At 46.5% G+C, this 24,446-nt stretch overlaps 1 protein-coding gene across 14 annotated transcripts in view; it reads right to left on the bottom strand.

Annotated features, from left to right (window-relative positions):
* Window positions 1–1,565: 1,565 nt before the first annotated feature.
* The window catches only part of MTMR3 (myotubularin related protein 3), a 137,764-nt gene continuing 114,883 nt past the window's right edge, over window positions 1,566–24,446 (bottom strand). For 9 of the 14 annotated variants that reach the window (XM_073886816.1, XM_073886814.1, XM_073886815.1 and 6 more), the window contains 13 exons: window positions 20,459–20,664; window positions 19,799–19,930; window positions 18,290–18,401; window positions 15,854–16,049; window positions 14,846–15,031; window positions 11,977–12,147; window positions 10,718–10,863; window positions 8,511–9,927; window positions 7,696–7,749; window positions 7,242–7,352; window positions 6,698–6,786; window positions 5,908–5,934; window positions 1,566–3,789 (listed from right to left, as the gene is read on the bottom strand). In XM_073886816.1, coding sequence (XP_073742917.1) covers window positions 3,618–3,789; window positions 5,908–5,934; window positions 6,698–6,786; window positions 7,242–7,352; window positions 7,696–7,749; window positions 8,511–9,927; window positions 10,718–10,863; window positions 11,977–12,147; window positions 14,846–15,031; window positions 15,854–16,049; window positions 18,290–18,401; window positions 19,799–19,930; window positions 20,459–20,664 — 3,019 coding nt within the window. In that variant the 3' untranslated portion in view covers window positions 1,566–3,617. The remainder of the gene's footprint in view (window positions 3,790–5,907; window positions 5,935–6,697; window positions 6,787–7,241; window positions 7,353–7,695; window positions 7,750–8,510; window positions 9,928–10,717; window positions 10,864–11,976; window positions 12,148–14,845; window positions 15,032–15,853; window positions 16,050–18,289; window positions 18,402–19,798; window positions 19,931–20,458; window positions 20,665–24,446) is intronic. The other 5 variants (XM_025858254.2, XM_073886813.1, XM_025858258.2 and 2 more) reach the window with 5 other exon arrangements.

Genomic DNA, 24,446 nt, shown 5'->3' with positions numbered 1-24,446 from the left:
TAATGGAAGAAAAAATTTTCTGTACATCCTCACTAGAAAAATCCCAATGGATTAAGGCAGCCCTATCATTTTTTAGACTGGGATTAAGGCCGAAGTAGAGAAGGGAAATATTGAGAAACTGCCAGGATAAGAAGGTTCAGAGATGAAGACATCCTGGCAGCTAGCTCACTGGTAGTACCTCATTGCTTCGTACCAAATGCCTCCTTGTGGGTGCCTGAAGAAAGCTGGCCTTGCCCTTGAACCACCACACACATCTCCCATAGCAGTTCCTTGCCTCAGACCCACACTGTGCAGGTCTCACCAGCGCGCTCTGGCTTTTCATCTTCACCTTCCCCCAGCAGCTCCCCACCTATGGGCCCCCGCCAGCCTTGCTAGGTTCTGCTTAGTGTTTTAACTGGCCAAGGGCTAAACCATTAGACCTTAGAAACAGTAAGAAGCTCTGTGTGGATACACGTTGGCTAGAACGCACTCATTTTTACAAATTGGTCTGAATGCAGTCTGGCTTCCCTGAGAGCAGGTGAAGGGCACCTTCTCCCAAAGAACAGGCTGTTTCTCAAACACCTGCTGGATGGCACATGCAGCCTTCAGATTAGAATCATCTGAGCTCTTTAGGTACTTCATATACGTTAGGCAGAGAGTACATCCAGAAAGTGACCCTGGAAAGCCTGCCTCGGGGTTGAGGCCCAGAGGGAGGCTCTGAGCAGGTCACTCTTTAGAGCCCAGCCAACTCACCAGAGACGCTGGTCTGGAGACCCCAGAGCTGGGCACTACTCAGTATCAACCTTCTCCAGGGCAGAACTGCATAATGTAGCTCTCCCACAGACCTGTGGGGTGGGATGGGAAGGATGCCCAATAGTGATGCGGGGAAAGAAAATCCACCTCCACAAAGACCAAGAAACTAGTCAAGAAGTGACTAGGAACTATGGTCTTGCTTGCTTGGCTGGTTTGCAGATCTACAGAGCAGGGGTTTGGCTCTGTGTGTGGAGGAAGACCTCCAGTTAGGCACATAATCCAATCACACCCATTTCAGCTTCTACCCCAGGGTCTCTCTGCCCACCCACTCGCTCTCATCCAAGAACAACAGGCAGAAGCGCTTTCTGGCCACCTCTCCCTGTACCAACATCTTTCCAGCTCGCCCTGCAGGGCTCTGTGCTTAACCACCACTGCAGATGCAGCTGATGCTGCTGTGGGGTTAAGGGGCCAGAGCTCGGGGCGGTGGGGGGCGGGGGATGGGGGCTAGAGGCCAGAGGTACTTTTATTTACTATATTTACTACTGATGCTGTTTTTTGGATGAAGAAAACCCCCTGATTGTTAGGATGCCTGACTGCTTTGCCTTTGTAGCTTTAGACATGTCAGAGGCAAAACCATCAAGGACATGTGTTTCAGTGCTTGGGCACTGTGGTGCGCCCCCTTGCCAAGGTCCAGAGTAGAACCGAAACCTGTAGTTTTCCTCTGCCAGAGTTCAGTTTCCTGGCAGCACCTCAAACTGTTGCTCTGTAAGAGGGAAAATGGATGAAGAGGGAATAAACCACAGGGCAAAGAATTAGAACGTGTTAGCAAATGCTACCATGCGGAACACTAAACTTTATTCACTTTATTTATATATTTAACAGTTCTAAAGTATTTACTTCTTGTTTTGACAAAAATGAAAAATATAGGAGCACTGACTGACTCCTCTTTAGGAGAAAAGGGTTATATGTACAGCTACGGAGAGTTACGGTTCCTCCTTTACATACAAAGAAAAATATTAATAAAAAAGTGCTTCATTGATCGAAAAGGGCTAAGAGCTGCAAGCATTTATTCACACTGTACATCAGACCCAAGAAACCCGTATCATAACCTCTTGGCACCTGTCACTAGGAACTGCACAATCTTTAATTAGACTGACTTCTCCCTACCTGCACGGCCAGACCACACAGAGTGCGGAGAAGAACTACACCCTGTTTCACTAAACTCAGACTGTGAGCTACCTGCTGCCACTGGGAAGTCAGAGACCCACTCAGATGCTCTTGGCTTTGCCTGGACTGACAGCTCCAGGAGAGACTCGGGGCCACACTGTAACCACACCCAGGCACACATAGGAGCCACCTTCCTGAGACACAACTTCCCTTGGCCAGGGAATTGCTTCCAAAGGGTCAGAGAGTTCCCTGGCCTCACCCCCATCTGCTCACCACAGTCCGCCATTACCAGTTAGCAGCTTTTAGCAGAGCCAAGCATGGCCCTTCCCCGAGAGGGAGGGCAGGCACAAAACATGGATGCCAAGATTACAAAGCACAAACCTAAACTCCTCTCCACCTTTCCCCACACTCACTCGACCACAAATATTCTTGATTTAAGGCTCTTTTTGGACCACATCAAAGCTTACTGAGGAAAGGTGCCCCAAATCTCCTATGGGCTGTGTCCCGATTTTCTAAAGAACCCTGCAAAGTCACCAAGTGGCCCCTCACTGCTGGCTGGCAGCACAGGAGCAGGGCAGGGGGCCTGCTGGGCCCTTCCCACTGCCCCCAAGAAGGGAAGGAGGAGGAAGGCTGATTGTATAGGACATGCTCCCTTTTCCAGAGGCTTGCACTCTAAAAGGCTGATTCTACCCCTTAAGGGGGAGATCCATGATTTGTTTGTGGTTTGGGAATGGGGAATTTTTGGAACCCTGAGTCTGGATTTCCCTGTGCTGGTCAAGGAAGAGAGATTGTTTGGGGGACCAGGCCCCGGAAGGGGCTTCCAGGTATGCCCGGGCTCAGGGCAGGCTTTGGCCTTGGCCACAGCAGCAAGACACTGCAGTCTGGCCAGTCTGCACTCTTATGCCTGAGGGTGGGAAGCGCTACACAGCCTGGCCGAGGGAAACCTACTCATGAGAGTGAAGGGAGCCCTAGACCACCCAGGGTCAAGTTAAAAACAGAATCCCATGCGAGAGAGAACGTGCAGGCCACCCCCAGTCCTAGGCCCTCTCACTCGCCTCAGAGGAACAAACACCTTCCCTCCCCAAAGGGGGGCCTGGAAGGATTCCATTTATTATGTGTCCCTCCCTCCAAATGCCAATCCCATTTATCTGTGAGGTCGGACTGGCCTGGCTCCTCTCAGGAGGGAGACGGCACTCAGGGCAGTGCTCTGAGGGAAGATGCTTCAGCCTCCTCAGCAGCAAAGGTTTTTCCAATCAGCTCTGATGTGGCAATGGCACGAGAAATGGTCATAAACATCAACCCTGGCTTGCTTCCCCACTCACTAGATCTTGGGCCTCCACTCCTGACTCTGATAGCCTCCTCCCGTCCTGAGGAACCAAGCCAACCTTCAGCACCTCAGGACAGCAGGTGGCTCAACAGTTTACAGGGGGCCTGGCAACCTCTGGTCTTCCATTTAATAAAAAAAAAAAAATTAAGACAACCAGGGGACTTCTTTCTTTTTTGGAGGCAGAGGGAAGATGGAAAAGGGAGAGGAAAAAAAAAAAACAGTAAAGAAAAATCAATCTACAATCCAGTGGTACATCCCAAATTTCTGTCACTCTGCACAGGTGGTTCCATGCCCCCATTCCAAAGTGCACGGGCCTCTCGGTCTGCCCAGGCTGTGTGGGCTTGTCAGAGGAACAGCAGCTTGGCCTCTGCCCGCCCCAGGTCACTGAGCTTCAGTTTGAAGTGGCAGCAATGGGCTTATCCAGTTCAAGGTCAATGCTGGAGCTTGTGGGATGTAGGCTGCTATAGCAAGACTTGCACACTCGACTGGGTTCAAAGAGCTGCTGGCTGGGAACTGGAACCTTCTGATTACAACAACTGGAGCAGAACACATTCCCACAATTCCTTGAGATGAGAAGAAGAAAACAAAACACTGTTAGTTTCGGTAGCAGGTATGGTGTGAGGAAACCAACTTCAAAAGACAGAACTTTGGGGTGCCTGGGTGGCTCAGATGGTTAAGCGTCTGCCTTCGGCTCAGGTCATGATTCCAGGGTCCTGGGATCGAGTCCCGCATCGGGCTCCCTGCTCCTTGGAAGCCTGCTTCTCCCTCTGCCTCTCTCTCTCTCTCTCTCTCTCTCTCTCTCTCTCTGTGTCTCTCATGAATAAATAAATAAAATCTTTAAAAAAAAAAAAAAAAGACAGAACTTTGTTGTAATTCAGATGTGCTAGAGACTCCTCCAAGACTGAACTGTTTCATTGGTCTAGCCCAGGACAAGCCAAGCTGGGCGGGGGTGGGGGGGTGGGGGGGGAGATAGAAATTCCTGCCTAGTGTAGTTTCACACCACTGTGACTTTAGGGCCAAGGACACTTGGCTGTCTCACCATTATGGCTCAAAGTTACAGGTGTACAGGAGGATGCTGCTCAAGAGAGATCCAGGAGAACAAAAGGGCCCAGGGCAGGAGTGGCTACTAGAACACTGGCTCAGTCCTGGCTCAGAAAAACCCAGTTGGCCATACCCACTTGGGCAATGGCCTCTGTGTAGCTTGTGGTCACAGAGAGGCCAGAGTCCAATGGAACTACCTCCGAGCACTTCAGATGAGACAAACTACCTAGTCTAGCTGGGGAGTGAGGAGCCTTGTCCAACGGGCTACATCCCCAGAGGCTCGGAGGCAGCAAAATGGAGAAAAGACCATTGCCATCTAGGACTGCCCTGTTGCCAGCATGCAAAGCCAGAAGACAAGCAACCAGTGACACATGCTCAGGGTGAAAGGACAAGAGCACAGATGAACACACGTGCACAACACCCACCCCCCCTTATTAGATAGGTGTCAGTCATTTATGGCTCACTCCCCAGGCCCCATGCATCTACCAGGGAATATCAGAGCTCCACCTAAGGGCCTGACTGTACTCAGGGCCCCAGGCCTCCCTCTCCTCCTCCACTTGAAAGCCCAGCTCTGACGTGTCCGCGCAGCACAGGTGCACACAACCGAACAGCTGCCCTTCGCAGCCAAGAGGAAAAGGAACTGGCAGAGGATAAGGTCCTGCCCACCTTACAAGCCCACTCTGCTAGGCCCTAAAGTACAAATCAATCTCAATAAACCCAAGAATGGGGGACTTCAAGGAGCCTGACATAGTCCACCAAAGACTTGGGGAAAGCAGCTGAAGGGAAATCCTCCTCCTCAGCCAGCATCACTACCTTTTCATTTATGCTCCTCGGAATCCAAACCCACCGCAGAATTAAGGACCACCTGGGCACAGAGGAGAGAATACTAAATACCCTTTGGGGACAAATATATGTATATACACCACAAAAGGAAAAGGCTAGACATGGGGCAATGGAAGGACAGAGAACTAAAACATAACTTCATCTTCTAGAACGCAGTAAGCACCTCACGTTTCTGAAAAGCATGAATCAGCAAGAACCTGTGGTTACACAGAAAAATTGCCTAGATCTACTTCTGAATGTCTGCATTTATTTAACATATCTGCTGGAGTTCATCCTGATATGAATTTGATCAGTTAAGCTTTTCTATCTGGCTTCTTTCAGGGGATCCTGACAGACCCTAAGTGGAACCCTCCACTAAAGTCTTCCATGCTAAAACAGTTCTCTGGAAAGACCACCTCTGTTCAGTCCTGGTCTCTTTGTTAAAAAAAAAATTTGGAGCAGCAATGCTGTCTGACTTGGAGATCATGAAGCATCATTCTAGCATCCCACTGAATGACTAACCCAAAGGAAATAGCTCTGAAAACCCAAATGGCTCTGCCACAAGACCAGCCTCGGCTGAAGCACGGCTTCTCAGTCACAAGCAAGATGGCTCAGCTGACCTGTGTGATCAGGAGGGGAGTGCGCGGCTGCAGCCTGACTCGGGCTGCTTTGGTTTCCCCCTAAGCCCACCTGCCTGCCTACGCTCCCAGCCCCAGGCTTCGTCCCAGTGAGTGCAGAGAGGGGGAAATGGCAGCGTTAGTGTGGAGAAGTTATTATAGATGTGCAGACATCACAGACAGGTTGTTGCAAATGCTCACCACGTTTGATCAACACGGTCAGTGTCCCTGCAAGGAGGGGAGAGAGAGCTCAGAAGAGAAGCCAACCAAAGACATTTGGGCTTGGGGGACGGGGCAGGGAGATATACAGTCCTGAAGCATCATTACTAGACAAAGAGGTGGTTCCATTTTCTACCTGGGTTCACTCATGTGGGTGAGCGATGTCAGGATTCAGATGAACTTCCTAACCCAAGAACACTGAACATCCTCCAGTCAGTCACCACCCCAGCTGGGGCAAAGCATCTCTAGCAACTAACTACCCCAATCAAGAAAGAAGTCAGGAGCCTTAAGGATTGAAGACTATGTCCTCTTCTGTCCCTACCAGTCCCCACAGCTAGGTCTCCTCACTACTGGCACAAGAAAAACGAGTTTGGGGTCAGGGAGCAGGGTAAGGAGTAGGAAATTGAAGTTCCCTGCCCATAGCAGGAAAACTTTTTTTGCTCATAGCAGCCATGTTGAACGGGAAGAAATGGTAGTCTGGGTGGTGGCTGTTGCTCTGCTAATCCAGGAAGCAAAACAGAACAAAAGGGGACATCATTTGCACATTTTAAAATTCAGTCATGATCACTGTGAATTGGGGGAGAAAACCCCACCAAATGCAAACACCAATTTCAGAGGCACAAAAGATGAGTTGGGGGCCTACAGACCCCAGGATCTGCCTCAGCTGGGACACCGCCAGCCAGACGCCTGCATCTCTCCAAACTGCAGGCTCTGTGGGCCAAATCTCAGCCTCCAAACCCGGGCCCCACCCCACCACACCCTCAAACGGCACCTGCAGTGGTGCTTCCTGCTGGCAAGCCAGAAGGCGCTGTCGCACGCATAGCAGTGGGCAGCCAGGTGGTCCGGGAGCCAGCGAGTCATCTGTAAAACAGATGGGGCCAGGTCAGTGACGGGAGATGGGCCATCCAGCTGGAGCCAGCAGAGCCGTGCTGGGGGCGGCAAGAGTCACAAGGACCATACTGACTCCGGTGGCAGCGACCCAGCAGGTTGATGTCAGCAATACAAGAAAGGCGCGTCCAAATCGTTTCCCTAGAGGGGACTCCAAACTCCCCTGAGATCAAGTATCAGGCAGCAGCACCTTGGGTCGCTATGAGAGCCAGCAAGGCTCCAGTTCACGGAGGCAAGGAGGAGAGAGGACCGGCTTGCTGAGTCTCCCTGGCTCAGAAATTCTAGGCTTGATGGGGATTCACAGAGGCTCAAGGCTAAGTGTGCTATGAGGTTATTCCTTGGCCAGGGGCACGGGACAGGGATGGGGGTGGAGGAGAACCATAAGACAGTTGCATGGACGGCACTCAGAACAGGGGCTGAGCCTGTACCTCTGTGTCCTGTTTATCCACCTGCTCCCAGCTGGCTTCAGAGAAAATCTCTGTGCTGCAGCGAGACAAACAGTTCTGATCCAGATTGCTTTCCGAGTCGGGGATTGACGTCTGTTGGCAAACAAACAGAGCTGAACAGAATGAACCTGGCTCCTCCCAGGAGAAGAAAGGGCTTGGTAAAGAAGGGAGCACTGGGGACCTCAGGCGGGCCTGAGTATTAGGGCGGCCAGATCTGCTGGCGCCTCAGCCATCAAGAAACGGGTTGAGCAGGTGCAGAGACAGGGTTGAACTCAGGTGGCAGAGAGATGCACAGGTCTAAGGCTGTGTGCAGTGACTGCAGTGAAAAGATGGGCCTTGGGTTCCAGGAAGTGAGTGGGGCAGAAGTGACCAGGAAGGCGTGTGAACTGAGTGTCAGCTGTTCCAGTGAGTCTGTTGCTCCAGCCCTGCCACTTACATCTGCGTGTGCGAACTGAGTGCTTTGGGCACGTCCTCCTTTCTCTGAAGGACTCTTTGGGAAAATGAGAAACCATCATTAGTATGAAGGAAATACCGAGAAGTCAGTTCGAACCGAAAGTCGTTGGATGAGCCCGCCTTTCATGTACGCTGACTGCTTCAGAGCCAGGTTCCTGCTTGCATTCGAACACATCAAGTCAGACTCAGCGAGCGAGGAGAGCATCTCCCTGAGAACCTCCCCCTCACGCAGCCTCACTTCCAGTCACCAGGCCCCATCAGTGCTAACCCCTCCACAGTGCCAGAAACCAATCCCTTCTCCCCATTTCTACTGCCATCAGCCGCCAGAGGGCAGGTACAAACATTTGTTAAACTAAACTTTCACAGCTACAGCCTGTGTTTGGGGCGGGGGGGCGGGGGGCGCTCACAGTTTACTAGCTAGTGGGGTAGGACAGGCATTACATTTTGACAGGAATATTTGACACTGCTCTAATGTCATTCTGCCCAGGAGTTCATGCCCTGTCTTAAAACATGATCCTCTCTCCAAAGAGATCTGACCAACCACATACCGAGTGCTCTCTTCCTTATTCTAACTGCCTCAACAGGACACCTGTGGCAAGTGAGCAAGGCAGGAAAGAACACCACGCAGACTGCCATTCACATGGCTGAGGATGATCTCCAGCCTCTCAACAGGACTGCTCTGGACCTTTCCAATTCTTGTAGAAATCTGTACCAATCACTGTGCACTGGGCACAAAGAGCGCCCAGCCTCAGTGTGCCCTCTCCTTGGGCAGTTATGGAGGCACTGCGGTCTACTCACCACTTCATCCCCAAAGTCCCCATTGAAACGGAGGGAGCTGGTCAGGTACTGGCTCTCCAGGCGACTCCTCAGCTCCTGTACTTGTTTCTTCAGGGTCTCCACTTCCTGCTGGTGGCCTGACTCGATCTGACGCAGGCGCTGTTGGATAGTGTCCGTGTACACAGGCATGCCATCGTCGTCCAGGTGGCTGCGGGAAGGCTGGTCGGGGCTGCCCGCTGTAGATGGCCTCCCCGGGTGGCTGTGCAGCCACTTGTGGTACAAGTTCCTCGAGTGTAAGCGGGCAGAGCTGCAGCTTGTAGCAGACAGCTGGCGGCTCAGTGAGTCCTTGCTCCTACCAACCTCCCCATTGGTGCAGTGCCCATTGGGGGTGGGGTGCTTCTGGAGGGTGCTAAGCCCTGAGGGCTGCTCTAAAGCCTTATTTTCGGTCTCTGGGGCACCATTGCACACCAGCCCCTCTTTACATTCAGCTAAAGGCAAGGCACAAGGAGAACGCACTGGGCTGTGGGTGCTGTCAGGGGAAGTCCTATGGACCACAGATCCCACTTGGGGCCTCTCAGCTAGGGTCTTCTCTGAAGGCCAGGGCTCCATGGTTTGAGGAAGCATGTCCTTGCCACTGAACCAGCCACTGTTCACCAGGCAAGGTCTATGATGGCCTTCGGGCCCACCTTCTGACTTGACTTGATCTTCTAACATGTCCATCGAACTGTCCGTCTCTAGTCCTCTGGCCTCAAATGGGACTTGGGAGGGCAGCAGAGAACTCGACTGTGAGGTACCATAGCCAACTTTTGCATCTACTGGGATTGGAAGAAACGCTTCCTCCCTATCTTCTGTAATAGCTCCTATTCGGGGCTGTTCCACAGGGACCTCCTGGGCATCCTCTCCCCTGGGGGACTCCTGGAGAAAATGGGGGAGAACACTGTGCCCACCCTGCTGCTCAGGAATACCCCGTGAGAACACGGAAAGGCTAGTGCCTGGATAGTTCGCCAGAGCAGCATCACCCAGTTCTAGTTCTTGAGGAAAGATAATGGCCGAGCCCTCAGGGGTCTTCACCCTGATGATCTCCTTTTCTAAAAGAGCCTCCTCTTTGACCTCCTGCATCTCAATGCTCCCCCTATGGGCAGGCTCCTCTATCCCAGTCTCCTCTTTGGTGGCCTCTTGCAAAATGTTCTCCATCTGCCCCTCGGCCACTCCAGCTGCAACAGACAGCTCAGCGCCGCCCAGCACTTTGGTTGGCTTCCCCAGGCTGTCAGGATCGAGAGGCTCCTCCCCAGGACCAGCCAGGCTGCTCAATTCCAGTGAGCGCCTGTGCTCCTGCCACTTCTCATTCAGACTTGGGTCACTGCTGCGCCGACTGGCTAGAGGCACTGTGTTGTCGCAAGCTGTAGTCAGATTGTCAAATGATCTAGTCTTTGGTAGCCTAAACAAAAGGAGTTAGAGGGAAATGAGAATCTGAGGCTGTTCAGAGGAAAGTAGGAGACAATCAGTTTTAACAGGCAGTTGTTTCATAATTGGGTCCACTGTAGCTACTCAAAGAGCCTTGGCATCTTTTAAAGTGAGACGCAGACGGACAGAAAGGCAAAAAACTCCAGGATGGGCCCTTCTAGTCGGCAAAGTTCCTCTCAACCCACCCCACTCGCCCTGCCCCGCCCTGTGTCCATACATACAAAGAAACGAACAGCAAATGCTATGTTTAAAAAACGTTCATGACACTGCTCTGTTTCTCCACTAGTGGCAAAGGAAAGTAGCATTGCTGATTTTCTATTACAATATTCTAAATTAATGTATTTAGCAGTCTGAATTCAATAAAGTTAATTCTCAAGTGGCAAAGCCGAACTTTCTATATCATCTGACAGCATTTGCCTTTCAACCCCAAAAAGACAAATGACAGCAGAAAGGCAGGGGCACAGAGCATGGCTGAAACTCAAGCCAGAGGGTCACAAGGAACCCAGAGGTTTGCTCCATCACTGAGAAACCGCTCGGTGCATGCAGCAGAACAATATAGTGTAGGGCCCAACGCCCTTCAGGAAATGAGGCTCTTATGGCCTCGAAGCCTGAAACCCTTATACCCTCTCTGAGAAAACCTCAGAGATCTAAGTGAGACGTGTGGAGCCAGACAACGTCATGATCTCTAACCATGCCTGGATGTGCCCCAACACAGAAGTACACCCATACAGGACTTGGGGCCTCAGCATCAACCCTGGGCTCACCGGCTCAGGGGCGGATCATCAGGGCTGGTGCCAGGGGCTGGATATGGTGCACAGCTGTCGTCCACGGGGGTGGATGGGGATGGGCAGGGCAGGTACACTGCACTCCAAAGCATCAGGTTACGCACGTGACACACAGGGTACAGCACCTGAGAGAGCAGTGGGGATACAGGTTTAAACAAGTCCCAACAAGAAATGAGGGTCGAAAACAGTCACCAAGGTGAAACACCCAACAGGTCTGCACCAGCTACATTTCTCACCTGAGAGCCTCTTGTGGGCGTGAAAATCTAAAGGATTTTTTTTTTTAAATCTATTTCTCATTAATTACTTCTTAGGTCCCCTTTATTGAATGACTGACTTTCGTATCAGCTTAATATGTTGCTTTTACTTCATACGAAGGTGAGTCATTCCACTAGATGGTGATTGTGTTTCCTGGTACAAAAACGTGGCTTCAGAAGACACTGTCAAACCTGTTTTATAGGATCATTTAAATTAATCATGTGAAAAGAAGGGAATTTTCTTCTTATATTATGACTTCCCCAGCAGTGAAGCAAAGAGAGAAGCAGTTAGTGTAAATCTTTCCTCTGACTACTTAAATGTAGTGAGAAGCATATTAATAGTCCAGCGAAGCAATATAACCTCTGATTAACTTCCTTTTGACTTTAGAATTTGAGATGCATTCTGACAAAAGGAACGTTACCAGGTATCAACACAGATGTGCGTGCCTCCTTTCCTCTGCTTAATAGCAGGTGTCCCTTTGAAGAAAAAAGTCTTAAAAGGGCCTGCCAGTTCTCCACGGGGGCAGAAAATCACACCGACACACATGCTAACGTCACACACACTCTTCTCCTCTCTGAGACAGGAGCTGCAGTGCGTATCATCACCTGAGGACACTGGAAGGGTGCCGGGGGCTTGCAGGGACACCCAGGGGACGACTTAGGTTCCCCTTCCACTTGTTAGACAGAACATGCCGGGAGTGAGTTATGCTCTGACAGAGGTGCCAGAAAAGATTCGTGTCTGGAGTGCAAAATAGAAATGTGTATTAAATCAAACCACCCTGAGCAAGAAGTGGTTAGAAGCAGATCAGAGCAGTACTAGGAAACAAGCCTTCCTTAGGACAGATGGGGAAAAAAGGGAACCCACCCACCCAGAGACAAGAGAGATGCTTTTGAGAAAACAGTCACTACCGAAAATGGCGCCCATAGGTCTCCAGCCCCAAATTCCTTCTGCTGGTCGGAGAGGAGAGGCTGAAGGATACATACGGCTTCTGACTGAGATGAGTACAGGAGGTTTTTGAACGCCTTGTTGCCTGCCCGAAGCAGCGACCACACAGAACACGTCCGTTCCTGAGTGTGCTTGTCCCCTCTCTCCTTAGCGTTGTTGCACAGGAATGTTCCAAACAGGCAGGAATAGGTATGTTGCACCAGTTTCACCTGTGGGAGTCCAAAAGCCAGCCATAGCGTGTATGTTCTCCGGGGGAAGGGTAGCCCCGCTGAGCCCCACGCTTCCCCAACATCCCTGAGAGCACCTCAGGATTCACAGTCCATAAGGATGAGGGAACCAAGTAAGCCACAGAAGAGCTGCCTCCTCACAACACCAACCCCAGAGCACCAACCCCAACCACTAGCATTCCTGAGTCAAAAGAGCAAAGACAGATTGCAGGCACCCCATTCCTCTTGGCCTCCCTGGCAACTAGTCTGGCAAGTCCTAAGTTAACAGCCACACTCCAGAGCGACAGATCATTATCACCCGGGTACAAGAGCAGGTCAGTGTGCAATGCAAATCTGAACTGAGAGCACACTTCTAAATAACTTTTCACTCAACGAATCATTCCTGAGCATCTGACATACCCCAGACATTTCTATGGGTCCTGAATAGGAAACAACTCTCGGACAACTCTCCTGCCCTGATGGAGCTGGCTCTAGTTGTGGGGGAGGGGTGACCACTGCTGTGGACCACAATAAGACAGGGTGAGCGGACAGGGCACAAGCAGGACAGCAGGAGAAAAGTGAGAGAGCAAGTTAAGAAGGTATCTGAGGGGGGAATGCTCCAGGCAGAGGCAACAGCCAGCAGAGTGGTCTTGAGGTGAGCGCATGCTTGCGATTTCCAAGAAACAGAAGGAGGCCAGTGTAACTGAAGAACATTGCACAAAGAGAGCAATGGTAGAAAATGAATCTAGACAGGTAACCTCTAGGACAGCTCTGCAGGCCATTTTAAGGACTGACTTTTACTCTGTGTGAAATGGAAAGTCATTGGAGGTTCTTAAGCAGGGGAATGATACGGTCTCAATCATGTTTTAGAAGGATCCCTCTAGGGGCGCCTGGGTGGCTCAGTCGGTTAAGCGGCTGGCTCTTGATTTTGGCTCAGGTTATGGTCTCAGATGGTGAGATCAAGCCCCACATCAGGCTCTGTGCTCAGCAGGGAGTCTGCCTAAGATTCTCTCCCTTGCTCTCTCTCTCCCCCCCTCCCCCCCCCCGCTTGTGTGCTTTCTCTCTCTAAAATGAATGGATAAATCTTTAAAAAAAAAAAAAGATCCCTCTAGTTGCTGGGTTGCTCTTGGGGCAGGAGATGGTGGTGGTACCTTGGACCAGTTGGGAACAGTGGAGACAGCAGGAAGTAATCAGGTTTTAGATAGATTTTGGAAGCAAAGCTGCAGAATCTGCTGACAGACTGAACGTGGAGTGTGAAAGGGGGAGGATGAGAGTTGGGCAGGCCATATAAGTTTCTGCCCTAAATAAATGGAAGGACTGAGTTGCCACCTGGTGAGGCTGATGACTTCTGGAAGATCATATTTTGGGGTGGGGAGATGTGGAAATCAAGAACCAAGTTTTGAACAAGTTAAGTGTGAAATACCATTAGGACATCCACGTGGAGATACTGAGCAGTCACAGTTCGGTATGAGTCTGGAGTTAAGTGGAGAGATCTGAGCTGAAGACGGAATTATAAATGTGAGAATCATGGATAGCAATCAGAGCCATTGGACTAGATGAAATCCCCAGAGAGGCAGTAAGGTACAGAAGCACATTGGAGGCTGAGTCCTGGAGCATTCCAACATTCAGCACTGGGAAGGTATTAAGAAGCAGCACAGGAGACAAAAAAGACCAGCCGGTGAGGCAGAGAAGAAGGAAGGCAGAGTTTGTGCTGGCAGTCAAATGAAGAAGGGTTTCAAGAAAGGTGTGATGAAACAGTGCAAAAGAGTAAAATGAGGACAGTCAAAGATACAAACCTCCAGCTATAAAATAAATAAGTCCTGGAGATGTCATGTACAGGATGGTGAATATAGTTAATAATACTCTACTGCATATCTGAAAGTTGCTAAAAGAGGTCTTAAAAGTTCTCACAAGAGGGGCGCCTGGGTGGCTCAGTTCGTTAAGTGACTGCCTTCGGCTCAGGTCATGATCCTGGAGTCCCGGGATCGAGTCCCACATCGGGCTCCCTGCTCAGCAGGGAGTCTGCTTCTCCCTCTGACCCTCCCCCCTCTCATGCTCATTCTATCTCATTCTCTCTCTCAAATAAATAAATAAAATCTTAAAAAAAAAAAAGCTTTAAAAAAAAAGTTCTCACAAGAAAAAAAAATGTGTGTGGCAATGGACATTAATTACTTATTGTGATTATTTCACAATATATACAAATAGTAGAATTATTATGTTGTATACCTGAAACTAATGTCATATTGTCAATTATACCTCAATTAAAAAAAAAAACTTTTTGGGGTGCCTGGGTGGCTCAGTTGTTAAGCATCTGCCTTCGGCTCAGGTCATGATCTCAGAATCCTGGGATCGGGCCCCGCATCGGGCTCCCTGCTCAGCAGGAAGCCTGCTTCTCCCTCTCCCGCTCCCCCTGCTTGTGTTCCCTCTCTCACTGTGTCTGTCAAATAAATAAAATCTTAAAAAAATATGTAAAAAACTAAGTTTAAAACAAAGACTTTATGCAAACCTAACATACCTACATTCACTGAATAAACACACACTTCTCAGTGTTTTTAATTAAAACTGGGACATAGAATGGCTCCTTATTAAATTCTAAAAAGAATCCATAGTTTCATGTGAAAACTAGCCCGCTACCATTTGCGTTAATACCCCCATAATTTTAGAAGGTCCCCAAAATGAAGAATTATAAGCCCAAACTCACAAGGAATGCTTCATTGAACTCAAAAGAGCAAGGAAATTGCCTCTGAAGCTGATGAACACAGTCAAGCCACTGCAGAAACACTGGGCAGCGCTCGTTCAGATCATCAGAGTTCTCCCCATGACCACACCGGTCAGCAAACTTGTGGCCAAAATCCAACCACTCCATCTCCACGAGGACCTGGAAACCCTGCAGGGAAACACCCAGGAGAGACCATTCGTACTTGGAGACTATGACAGCCCTAAGCCTGTCAGGACTAACAGCAATAATCCCTTTTAGCAAACTCCCAGTAAGCCCAAAAGGAGGCCCTGACCCAGCCCCATAGCCAAGGGTTCCATGGAATGGAGCTCAGGGCAATTTCCCACTTCCCTCAACTCCATTCCATAATCATCAAAAGGGTACTAAGCATTTATCTAAGCCTTTCCTGAATCCATACTTTCATTCACTGTACAGTATAAAAGCCACATTTTTTCTAAATTTTTTTTACTTTTAATTATTTTTATTTTTATTTTATTTCTGTATTTCGTGTTATACTTACAAAGTCTTAATTCTAATAGCTTTCCCTACCCCTAGATTTACATGTATTTTAGGGCACCTTTATGGCTTTTCTTACATCTTTAACCCAACATGTGGTTCTTTCAGAGCAGAGCTCTTTCTCCACAGAACACTATTGTGATATCCCGACCCATTATCATAATGAGCATGCCAAGATCCTTCTATAGTAGCCCTATTTTCCTGGAGTAGCCAAAACTTTTCCAAGTAGATAGACTGCAAAGGAAAACATGTCTGTATTTCTCAATACCTTGTTATACACATTCTGCTCCATTTTAAATGGCACAAGAACTATGGGAGGCACCACCACAATTTAGCTCAAAGTAAAGGAGCAAGGGTTTTAAAACAAATTTCACTTTCCTTAGGTCTAACCACCAAGACCAAAACTGATCATAAAACCCTCCAAGGTTTCCCCCACTCATACTGACGTACCAAATCCTACTCTTTGGATGCACTCACCTCTATGGTTCGGTAATACGGATCCAGCAAGAGCTTAGCCAATGCCACAATCTGGGGAGTGCGATCCCAGCCATCTGAGCAGTGCGCTAGTACCGGCCGCTGATCACGATCCACAGCGTGCACTACCAGAAGTGCCGACTTCAGAAGCACAGACAGGTGATGGAGCCATTTTGTGCTTTCAAGGGCTGAGAGCCAACTATAAAAATAAAAACATAAGGGGATAAGGAAATGCTGATTTTTATGATTTACTGCATCATGCCAAATACCCGTGAAATTAAAAAGCAATTCCCAAAGATCTTTCCCTCCAAATAAAACACTGCCAAAACAAACAAATCTCTGTCTTTATAAAGCATGTACAAAGATGAGGCTTTCAGACCTATTATGCAATAGAAGACAGCTTTAGAAATAGGACAGTAATTAATAGAATTTTTGTTCCAAAAATCTTATGGCTAGTTTCTGAGAATATCTAGTATTTTTCAGTCCATGGTAGTTATATATCCAGTATAAGCAGTTCTTTCTGGAGTCTTCTGAAGGAAATGAAGCCACTTACAACATTGTAAAACAGAAGGTACTTATATTTAATTATCAGCAACGACGCCCTACAAGTTCTAAAAAAAAAAAAATACAGAAAATTCACACAAACATGCCATAAGGAGATGTAAGCCAGATGCCACAAACAAGAACAGTGCAGACAACAGCACCTGCTCCACACACCCTAACACCTACCACTAAAGTCTTGAATTTCTATGGACTAAAACTGAGTGAGCCCAAGCTAATGACTGAAGACTCAAATAAATTAGTATACCAATCGCTACATGGTGTTACTGGACTTAACACAGACTGAATTCAGCAGGGATCTAGAAGAACCTTTTTTCGAAAAGACCTTTAGGAAGTATCAGATCCCAAGAATTACCCCTTGAAGTAATCACAAGCTGATCATGCTTGTTTTTTTAACTGTGTTGACATTTTGTTTCTTGTGCCCTGTCATGGATTCCACTCTCTACATGCCCACCCCCGAAAGCTCTGATTTCTCCAAAATGTGATCGGATCTGTGGTTCCACAGCCTCAAGCAAGTGTTGAGAGGCTTGATTATAGCTGATATCATCACTACCAGGGCTTCCTTTGACTCACAAGGAAGGCTTCAGTACTGCCTTATGATTTGCTGCCAAATAGAGGCAAAGCATTACCTTTTTCCTTAATAAAATCCCTAGACATTCATGTGGACCAGGTGAGGGCCAATTACATCTTTCTGACTCTGGATTTAAAAAAGAGCTTTTTAAGAAAGAATTTTAATATATGGAAGATATTTGTGATCAGGTAGTACTGATTCTGTCCCTTTCATCATTTTATAAATAGGAAAACTGATACCCATAGTAATTAAGCCACTTGGCCAAAGTCACACAATTAGTAGCAGATCTTCTGAGACCTTAGCCAGGCTCCTTCTATGCCCCACCTCTGGGGAAGAGAGCACTACTGGCTGGTTTCTGTAAATGCGTAGCAGATACAAGTTGCTAATCCCCAAAGCAGAGCAGCAAGCTCATTCTTTGGTCAGGCTTTTTCCCCAAAGACAACTGCTTCACCCTCTGGGCTGATTCCAACTGTGATGAATCTAATCACTTACTACCAGGAGTTAGTACAAGTGATTCAGGCAGCCATCTGATTGAATAAATCAAGGAATTCTGCAAAACTTGATGTGATCAGATCTACTGACTAGAACCCAGGGAAAGAGCTATGGGCTCCAGCACAAACACCAGAAAAGAGAAAATTCTGTCTTCTCTGGCACCATTTCTGGCTTCCTGAAAGAGTAAAACAGGGGCTTTTAAATATTTATCTGTCCGTATTTGTTTTACAGACCATTCCTGCTAAATTTATCTTGTATTCAACCAGTTCCCTTAGGGGGAAAGGAGTGTTACTTCACCTATCTCACTACAAATGCCAGCCATTCATTTTTAATAATAAAAATGTGGTAATGTTCTTAATAAATAAGAGGGGGTAGTTTAGGAATCAGAAGCAAATGTAAAAGGAATTCACAGAATGGCAAGTTTAAAGAAAGTTTAACCCTTTTTTACAACATGATGAATAAATTTTGACTTTCAAGTAAAATGTCCCACCCAGTTCACAGCAGATTAAGTGTCACCTACAGGACATCAAAAACGAAAGAATTAAAAATGAGCCAAAAACAATGTAGAAGAGAAGTCCCAGGAAAAACAAGAAGGCAGGGCTTCTGAGGACTGAGATCTGTTTTGTGCTCCACATCTTTAAACCTTTCAAAGGGCTAGATTTTTCTCCCAGCATCTCCTTTGTGCTACTGTGCTAACACAGAAAGGAGAAAGCCCACAGGGACTAAAAGTAAAACTGAAGTGTACACCTCCAAACTCATTTTAAAAAAGGGGCTGGGGGGGCAATGCAAAATTAAAGCTAAGGCCAAGGTCTTACTTTCCCGGATCTGGCATCTGTGTGCACAGCAACCGCAGAGACTGAAAACTCCTCCGAATTGAATGAATATTTGCCATCCCCATAAACACGACTTCACAGTTTGGGTAATACTCTGCAGAGATTAACAATAAAGAGAACAAAAATATGTTGAATTTAAAGCCCACATGGCCAAATTTAAAAGCATTAAACAGGCTATAAAGCAAATCCATTATAGATGCTGACTAATGAAATTGCAATGTTTTGATGCCTATTAGTCTAGTCCTTTTATGAAAGGAAAAAGTGTTTGAATTTTAGCTGTTTTTGCAAAAAGGAAAGTTAGATTTGTGAAGATATGAATATAAAACAGAAGCTCTTCTTTTTTTAAGGAAAAGATCTAAAGCCTTCCATCTCACCCAAGGTTGACTTCCTGGGCCACATCTAACTTGCAGCTCTGGAATCTCTTTGAAAAGAACCTGGCAGAACAATGCATTTTATGCATTCACATTTCACCTTCATACAACTGCTTTTACCTTCCAGTTGAGATCACATCCGAATAAAGAGCTTGGAGCCTCTACCTGCTCTATCAGCACACAACTGGCACCGAACGGGTCCCTCCTTGGAGAAAGTCAGCAATCAAATAGTGGGGGTGCTATAGGTCAGGACAGAGGTGCGTTGCTAGAGTTCTGTATTTACTGCTTCAATTTCCACCCCAGGTTTTCTAAGTAGAAGCCATGTGGGAAGTTTTCTGTGAGGTCAGTGATGAGTAAACCCACTGTCAAAGGCAACAAAATCTTTTAGAAGGCTGAGAAATTGAGCCACTAAAGAAGCAGCTTCCAAACATGAATAGGCCTTATTAGAGAGAGGATTTACTTTCTTTATCACCTAAAGGTTAGGAAGGAAGATTATTTGGTTTCACTGCACCTCCTCCTCCATTTCTTCCCTGTAAAGAAACTAGTGTTAAGAATCCAAACAGCTCGGGCGCCTGGGTGGCTCAGTTGGTTAAGCGACTGCCTTCGGCTCAGGTCATGATCCTGGAGTCCCGGGATCGAGTCCCGTGTCGGGCTCCCTGCTCAGTGGGGAGTCTGCTTCTCCCTCTGACCCTCTTCCCTCTCGTGCTCTCTATCTCTCATTCTCTCTCTCTCAAATAAATAAAATCTTTAAAAAAAAAAAAAAAAAAAAAGAATCCAAACAGCTGGGCGCCTGGGTGGCTCAGTCGTTAAGCGTCTGCCTTCGGCTCAAGTCATGGTCCCAGGGTCCTGGGATCGAGTCCCACATCGGGCTCCCGGCTCCGCGGGAAGCCTGCTTCTCCCTCTCCTGCTCCCCCTGCTTGTGTTCCTGCTCTTGCTATGTCTCTCTCTGTCAAATAAATAAAATCTTTAAAAAAAAAAAAAAATCCAAACAGCTCTGGCTCTCGCAAGATAGGCTGAGGAACATGGTTTGCCATTCATTTCAAATTGAGAACTAAGACCCAGTTGGACATGGCTGGACTCACAAGAACAATGTTAGGGTACAAAGCACCATATACCTCACCTGGGCATTCACAGCCTCCTCCTTTGGCTCGGTTTGCCACAGCTGCTGCATAGGAACGTGCATCCAAGATCAAAAGCTTCTGCGGTTGGATGGCTAAACTGTCTGCTCCTGAAGCATTTGACAGAGAAGAATCTAGGAACATCAGGAGTGGGGATGAAAAACTAAATGAACCCATCTCCCAGAATTGTGCAAAATAAGAACCCAAAACACCTACTGCAATACCAAGAAACAAGCAAACAAAAACCTCAATTAGTGAAACCCATCTAACCAGAACCCTTGATACATAGGACTTCTCTCTTTATCTTCTGTTTTGCCTACAATCTCCTTTATCTCATGTCTACATGTATATAGTCTTTTAATGAAGTCTGGTGTCTCCTGCCATGGTCTGGAGAAATTCCAGGTCCCCTATCATATATATACCCTATTCTTGTCACAATGACTAGAAAGACAACCAACAACACCAGCCCTCTTAAGCCAAGTCTGAAAGTCTTCTGGTTCTTTGTCAAGACCTATGACTCCTCAAATAATCCCATCAACTAAAGCTTCACCCTCTCTCTCCTATGGAACAAATTATAGGTCTTACAAGGAAAAGGCCATTCAAGAAAAAGTTCTCACAGATACTCTAAAAATTGCTGCCATTGGATCCAGGGAGCATCTTACCAAACTCCACATCAGAAAGGTCTCCTGCATTGGGAAAGTCTCGAGAACTGTTCCTAGTCGACAGCTTGCTGCCACTTGATCGGGAGTCAGAGGCACAAGCTTTGGCTACTGACTGCACCAGGTGCTCATCATCAGCATTTCGCCAGCCCCACCAGCTAACCTCCGGCTGTCCACAGCGGGCAATGACGGCTCCATTAGTCTGGTGCCTGTGCAAGGAACAAGACACAACAATCGTTTCCATCTCAGTGGCCCCATTCCAATGCTCTGTGATCACACAAAAGTAAGGTAGTGGATTTTAAATGCCTTAATGAAGAGCATGAATACAGGTAAGTGATGGGTTAGCTTCAAGTCCTCTCAGGGCAGAAATCATCTAGAGCAACAAGAATAAACAACAAAACCTATCTGGATCTTTCTCAAAAATCTTATCATTTTAGAGACCTTTGTAAAGTTACCAACAAAATGATAAATGTGTGCTCTTAGGAAAAACAAATTTATATTCATAAGGTAAATGTTTGAGAGTCTTTAAAATTTACTTTTGAAAAATCAGGTAAAAAACTAATCTACAAATACCTGGCCCACAGTGGACTACTCTACAAAATCTCCTGAGATTTCATGACTCACAAATTGCTATTATAGGCAGATAGCTCAATGCACCAGCTACCTTTCCTTAAGCTCTTAGAAGGAACAGCATAAACCTCAATAAGCCATACTCTGATCCTTTATTTTTTGATAGATCCTTCTTTAAAAAATTAAGACCAGAAATCTTACTCAAAAGTCTACTTTAAGATGATACTAAAACCCAGTCTCTTGGGGCGCCTGGGTGGCTCAGTTGGTTAAGCATCAGTCTTTGGCTCAGGTCTGGGATCGAGCCCCACATCAGGCTCCCTGCTCAGCAGGGAGTCAGCTTATCCCTCTCCCTCTGCAGCTCCTCCTGCTTGTGCTGTGTCAAATAAATAAAATCTTTTAAAATAAACAAATAAATAAATAAATATCCAGTCTTTTCCTACTTAGGAATTTATTAGGCAATTTTAACAATTAAAAAGCTATAAAAGTATTTGGCAATCAAAAGGTATAAAGTTCCAATAAATGCTACAACATGGATGAACCTGGAGTATGTTATGCTAAGTGAAAGAAGCCAGTCACAAAAGGCCACATATTGTATGATTCCATTTATTAGAAGTGTTCCAGAATAGGCAAACCTGTAGAAACAAAGTAGATTACTAGTGACCTGGGGCTACGGGGACTGGGAAGGGGATAGGGACTGACTACTAATGGGTCTGGGGTTTCTTTCTGAGGTGGTGAAAATGTACTAAAATTGACTGTAGTGATGGTTGTACAACTCTGTAAATGTATTTTAAAAAAATCACCGAACTGTACACATTAAAGGGGTGAACTGTGACAATCATGAAGTAGTTTTTAAAAAGTTATAAAGAGGAATCAGTTCATTATGAAACAGAATAAGTAGTAAGCAAAAAATTTAAATGCCCCCCAATTCTATCTCCCAGAGAGGAAGTGTCCATGTCTTACCTCCCATTAAAATCTAAATACAGGGGCAGGTGGGTGACTCAGTCGGTTAAGCGTTCATCTCTTGGTTTTGGCTCAGGTCATGATCTCGGGGTCCTAAGATGGAGCCCTACGTCAGGCTCCGAGCTCAGCACAGAGTCTGCTTATCCCTCTCCCTCTGCTCTTCCACCACCTCACATGCCTCTCTCAAATTAATAAAATCTTCTTAAAAATCTAAATAGACACATTCATACACACATATAATACATATGTAGGAGATAGATTTAAATAAAACATACTATTGAATCTATTTGTCACCTTCAAGGAACAACGTGAGAACAATTTTTGTTTCTAATCACCAGCTATCAATGAAATTCAGCAAGAACCATATTCCACTGGAACCATCAGTTTGCTTGTAGTTTTTAAATCCTTCAGAACAGAGAGACAAGTAACAGAAAACACTTGCCAATATGCTCAACTGGCTCACCTGCTGAATGAGCCCAACGGGAAATAAAACCTAATTCCTAAAATGCCTACTAGCATATATAATAGGCACTGGGGAAACAACAGAGCTGACCAATGCCAAACCTTCATAAAAGAGGCTGGCAGGGCCTTTCCTGAGCATCCTCTTTCTCTGCAATGCTCCCAGCAGTGCCCAAGAGGAACAGAAGATGGCACTCTTCGGCTTGGATCTTGGGTTTAAAGGGTCATACATTTTAACAGCCAGACTGCAACTGAGCTGTTGGAATAAGCAGTTTTCTGCAGTCTTCCAAAATGCTTTTGCCTGCATGATCAAGAACTAAAACAATACAATAAATCACTAAAGAGCATTTCTACCATATTAACAAACAGAACCAGGAAAAAGTATAAAAATTAAGATGCCCTACTTAACACTGAATGCTTCAATTTCATATAGAAATACATAAATATTTAAACTATCTCTAAGTTACTATTAGGCAAGCTCACTAAAGGACTAGAAACTTCTAATAACCACTCAATGCACAAAGGGGGGAGCTGTGAATTGCACTACAGATGGATGCCCTTTGCACCATGTTGCTGTGTTAGAGCAATCTCTGTCTTCAGTGATAAACCCAATTAAACACTCTCTCATCACAGTGGGGGAAAAAACACTAATCAAGCACTGGTTCAGCATGGTGCTGTCAAGTAACTGCTGCTAACAACTTCAGGAATCAACACTGCAGTCTACAGACAAATAAATTCATGCTGGATTCAGAAGCATCTTGCCACCTGGGCTGGCAAAGCAGAGAGTGGCAGAGTATCCCCAAAACATTCTTCTATATTATCGCTTACAAAGCTCCCCAACAATTTAACAACCCAGTCTGAAGCTCAGAGATACAAGACACATGTTCCAAAACAGAGGCTAGTTCCTAGAAGTCTGATTTTATGTGGGCTATACCAAGTTCTTTTTTTTTTTTTTTTAATACCGAGAATTTTGAGAGGTTTTCTCAGAGAAATTGGAAGTAAATTTCATTTGTATATATACTATGGTCTCTAGAAAGGGCTGGGAAAAAAAAAACCCATGGCTCATGCCCTGTAGAATAAATTTTAGAAGGGAAAAAAGGTTTCCCCTGTTTATTCTAAGAAGTTTTTCTTTAACTTGCACTTACAGAGTTCTCTACCAACAAGGAGAATTCACCTAAAGCCCTGTACTTTGAAAATGACAGTCCTTCCCCCTGATGCTCCAAGTCAGCAAACCCTACAAATTCCAGGGCTGCTGATCTAACACAGCTGCTGGTCACAGCGCAGCCCGGGCTGCGTCCCCTATTTGAGCTGGGCCGATCACTGATAAGATGCAAATCCTTTCAGCTTTCCCTGCTCTCTAATTCCTGTGTCATCCTTGTCACTTGAGTGATAGGTAAATTTGGTGACCTACTTTTCTAGGGTGTCTGAAAACAACAGTGATGAAAATTGAGATTGAAAACTTAATGGATTCCACTGGGCCAGAAACAAATACTTTTTCATCTCTCCCTATTCAGGACGACCATCAGAATTTGCCATCAGTGGACTAAATGACAAGCTGGTTACCTCAGTGGAAATTCCACAAGGAGATAAATCCCTTCCTATGACCTCAATATTTCAACGGAATGCTTCCTGGCATTAAAGTCTGTAAGCCCCACTGGCTGGGCCCAAATTCAAGGAAAGCCCAAAAAGTCTGCAAACTGGAAAAACGAAATGGAGAATGTAAATATTATAAAGAGATGACATCTGAAACAGTTTCAAAATAAGAGGGAATGACTTCTTCAAGTTTTAAGATGAGACACTGAGAACTGAGCTATTCAATGAATTATATATAAAAGCAGCCCCCAGGAACACAACCTACTCCATGTACTGCTTAGGGAAGCCCAATATTTACAGATTCATTCAGTGGCACAGCATACCTGTAAAGTAAGACCATCATTCCCATTTTACTAATTAGGAACAGGCTGAGGTCAGGGAATTTACTCAAGGTGCCTTAGCAAGAGTA

This window comes from Callorhinus ursinus, unplaced genomic scaffold (assembly GCF_003265705.2).
Source record: "Callorhinus ursinus isolate GAN/ISIS: 27379988/994484 unplaced genomic scaffold, GSC_fseal_2.0 scaffold72, whole genome shotgun sequence".
Lineage (NCBI taxonomy): Eukaryota > Metazoa > Chordata > Mammalia > Carnivora > Otariidae > Callorhinus > Callorhinus ursinus.
Note: the sequence above shows the minus strand (reverse complement) of the source record. Positions and strands in the feature narration are given on the sequence as shown.